This window comes from Coffea arabica, chromosome 10c (assembly GCF_036785885.1).
Source record: "Coffea arabica cultivar ET-39 chromosome 10c, Coffea Arabica ET-39 HiFi, whole genome shotgun sequence".
Classification (NCBI taxonomy): domain Eukaryota; kingdom Viridiplantae; phylum Streptophyta; class Magnoliopsida; order Gentianales; family Rubiaceae; genus Coffea; species Coffea arabica.
This window is the reverse complement of record NC_092329.1, coordinates 43,470,111-43,473,510: the sequence shown is the minus strand read 5'-3', so window position 1 is coordinate 43,473,510 and position 3,400 is coordinate 43,470,111. Positions and strand designations below refer to the sequence as shown.

The following is a 3,400-nucleotide window of genomic DNA, read 5'->3' as shown; positions in this document are numbered from 1 at the left end:
AGAAGACATACAAATTTTGAGTTAATATTAGAATCCAAGATCAACAAGTTTACTTTCGAGCTGTACTTGTTCTTTTGTCATATGGGACTTATGATATTAAGGCTTTATTGAATTTATCACAATAAACTTTGAATAACAGCTTTAAAATATTTGGACCAGAGTGTGAGAAACTTTTGTAGTTTTGGTTATATTTTACTATAAAAGAATCAAGAAAAAATTGGTGAATACAATATTTTCCAATTGTGGAGAGCAACATTTATTCATCATTCAAAAACATATTGACAATAATAATTGGAGATATAATTGAAATGGAAAACAATAATCTAGGCAAATTTCCCGAAGCCAATCTGTTTGTTTACGAAGATTTGACACCATCTGGGTCAGCACCAAAGCCAATTCCATGCCTTTGTGTGGGAAATGCAACAAATAAAATACTGCAGACCACCCCATTTGCAACAGGCAACACCGAAATGATCTCTTTGATTTCAACTGAAGGCGTGGGATAAAAGCAGTCAACAATATTTTTGTCAAGAAGTGCAATAGACGCAAAAACCAACAGTGACAAAAACCCATGCAAGAAATCCAATGGACCTATCTTTTTCTTTGCAGCTTCTTCAGGGGAAATGGTCACAGTTCTATCAATAGGATAGAAGCCCTTGAATGTCGCAAAACCGAAGAAAACGTTACCCTTTCCATCCTTGAAACTGTCTGTAAAGCTAAGAATGAAGCACGAAAGCGCACACAGAGCCAAGAGAACAGCTGTCATGGTTTTGAAAGCTACGTCGCAATCGCCTTGATTGGAAAGTATTGGAGATAAGAGCCGAAAAGCAAGGACTGTTCCTGCAGGAAGACGGCTAGCGAGGTAGGCTGTGCCCTTGAATGTTGAACAGATTGCTTGCCGGATTGAAGTGTTTTGATTGGTTTGGGGAGTGGTGGTTGAATCTGGTTTTTGGGAGGCTAAAAGGGGAGTTTTTGCATCGCCACCGCTGGTTGGTGGAGATGCTGGAGTTTCTACTTTGACATCCATGGGAGGCGATTTTGGAGGTTTTTTCAGACTTCCTTCAAGTGCTCAAATGGTTAGTTTGTCAGAGAGTTGGGGATGCATTTTATAGGGAATGAATTCTGTGAGTTTCGAAGAAATCTGTGATTTTCAAAGTCGAACGAGCAAGAAGTTGGTCTTGTAAAGGTTCTCATTTTCCTTGGCTCGAGAAATTTAATTTTGTCCAATTCAAATAGCTCGGAAACGAAAAGAAGCTCATCACCGGCTTAATAATTTAATTTTTTTTAATATATTTCCTTCAGCACAAAGAATAGCCACTTTATTGAAGTGACATTTTGAAATTTTAAAGTTACATATTGTTTATGCACGACAATAACCCAGAGTGATTTTTATATGGTTGGAAGAAATTGTCAGCTCCACTTATATTAGGTAAATGATATTTATGCAACATTGAAATTTTCAAATTGAGTACGCCAAAATAACTTGTTTTTGAAGCTGAGTTTTTTTTTTTTTTTTTATGAATCTTCAGAAAATTGTTGGAATTATGAAAGTTAATCAGACAAGTTAATTTAAATTGATCACTTCAATTTTTAATCCTAAAAATTTGACACATAATATAGCTTTTTTTTTAAAAAAAAAATTAATCCTAAGGTGATTGATCACTTCAAGTTTTAATTTAGATTTTAAGGAGTTGATCCAATGTGCTTTTTTGGGCTTTTAATTTCTTGGAAGTTAGTATCGTGTGCTTCTCTGCTTCTCTCTAGAACTAATCTAATCAAAATCCCCTCCAAATTTTTTCATGGGAAAGAGACCAGAAAAATATGGTATTTCCCCTGGGAGAGGAATCCTCTCTCTAGCTTTTAGGTTTCTTTGTTTAAATAAGTTCTTTTCTAGGATTTTCAAGTGCGAAATTCTTCTCCCTTAGAATCTCATAATGAGAGTTCCTTCTTTTTTAGATTATTCTAGTGAGAGTTTTATTTTCTCCTAAGTTATTTCTTTTTAGTTATTGAATCTTTATAAGAAATTTGAGATTTTATAAATCTATAATTTCTTCATTTATTATTTTTAGATTTAAATTTTTCTTTGAACTTGAACCAATTTTTAGTTACATCTAATTGTTAAAAGACATATATAGACCTATTGGGTTAAAAATGATTCATTTAGATGAAAGATGATATACTCAACCTTCGATGTTATCTATTTATTTGAATTGATTTTTCAGCTCAATTGTAATTATTGATTTTCAGATATATATGTATTTATGTCATGTTTCATTTGATGTATTTGCTCGCTGCAGATTTTAAGGACGAAGTTATCATTTCTACGAAGCAAACAAAGAAAAAAAAAAAAGAAAATTCAGGAAGTTGATCACAGTGGAACTCTTAATATTCAACTCTCTTAGTTCTGGTTGTTAATTCAAATCAAACCAGGGTATTGACCAAGACCAACAGGTACATTTGATTGGAGTAAAATTGCACATGGTTGAAGGGATTTGGAATAACTAAGAATACGACAGTGATGAGGACCGTTTAATCCATGATACATATACATCAGTTCATAACTCTGCCGTAGATGATTCATACAGCCTATTATATGTGGCAATTGGAGTCTTGACTTATCAAGTTCCAACAAGCACGCAAGTGGACCCGGCCCCCTTTCCGTTATGAAGTTTTCTCGATACACCCTTGAGTTTATGCCACTTGTCTTTGTAACTGTCAGTGGTTCCATGTCAGTTTTATCTTAACTACCAGAGAATTTCAGGTTTGTCAACAAGCCTGAGCTGTCCAACTATGATTCTGACGTAGTTTTAAAAGGTAACTTTTAATTTTAAAAGATATTTTAAAATATATTTTAAAAATTCTGTCAACATAAAAAATATATCTACAATTTAAAAATATATATATATATTATTATAATAAAATATTTTCAAAAATAACTAATTCAAACGGAGTTAAAATCTTTCAAATTGATAGTGAATTGGGCTAAAGTATGCAGGGAAGTTCAAAGAAGTTGGAAAAGTTAATCAATTCTCATGTCTTACTTTTCCAATCTGTCTTTTGTTTACATCCGTGAGAAGTACGAAACGCGAATGACAACACGGTGAACCTAAAAAGTTCAGAGTTGTGAAACGTGTAATAAATTATGATACGATCGCATTATCGCTACTATCTGTTTCCTCTTTTTTTTTCCCTTCAAAAATGATGCCGGTATTAATAGTCGCCTCAATTGAAAATTCATGAACTCATTTTCCTGGAACTCCAACGTATCCAAAAGTGTCTGGAAGTCCCTGTAAGAGGCTTCCAGAAGTTGATAAAACAGGTTGTTTGCGGTCAAAGTTTGTGATAGCATGCAGGAAACTTCTTTCTTCAATTAGTAAAAGAGAAAATGAAAACAATAATA

The 3,400-nt window shown here is 33.4% G+C and overlaps 1 protein-coding gene across 1 annotated transcript; it reads right to left on the bottom strand.

The window, feature by feature from the left end:
* Nucleotides 1-217: 217 nt before the first annotated feature.
* Nucleotides 218-1,191, bottom strand: LOC113713504 (protein DMP6-like). Its single transcript, XM_027237238.2, has one exon. The coding sequence runs from the start codon at nucleotides 1,025-1,027 to the stop codon at nucleotides 356-358; it is 672 nt and encodes a 223-aa protein (XP_027093039.1). The 5' UTR covers nucleotides 1,028-1,191; the 3' UTR covers nucleotides 218-355.
* Nucleotides 1,192-3,400: the final 2,209 nt, after the last annotated feature.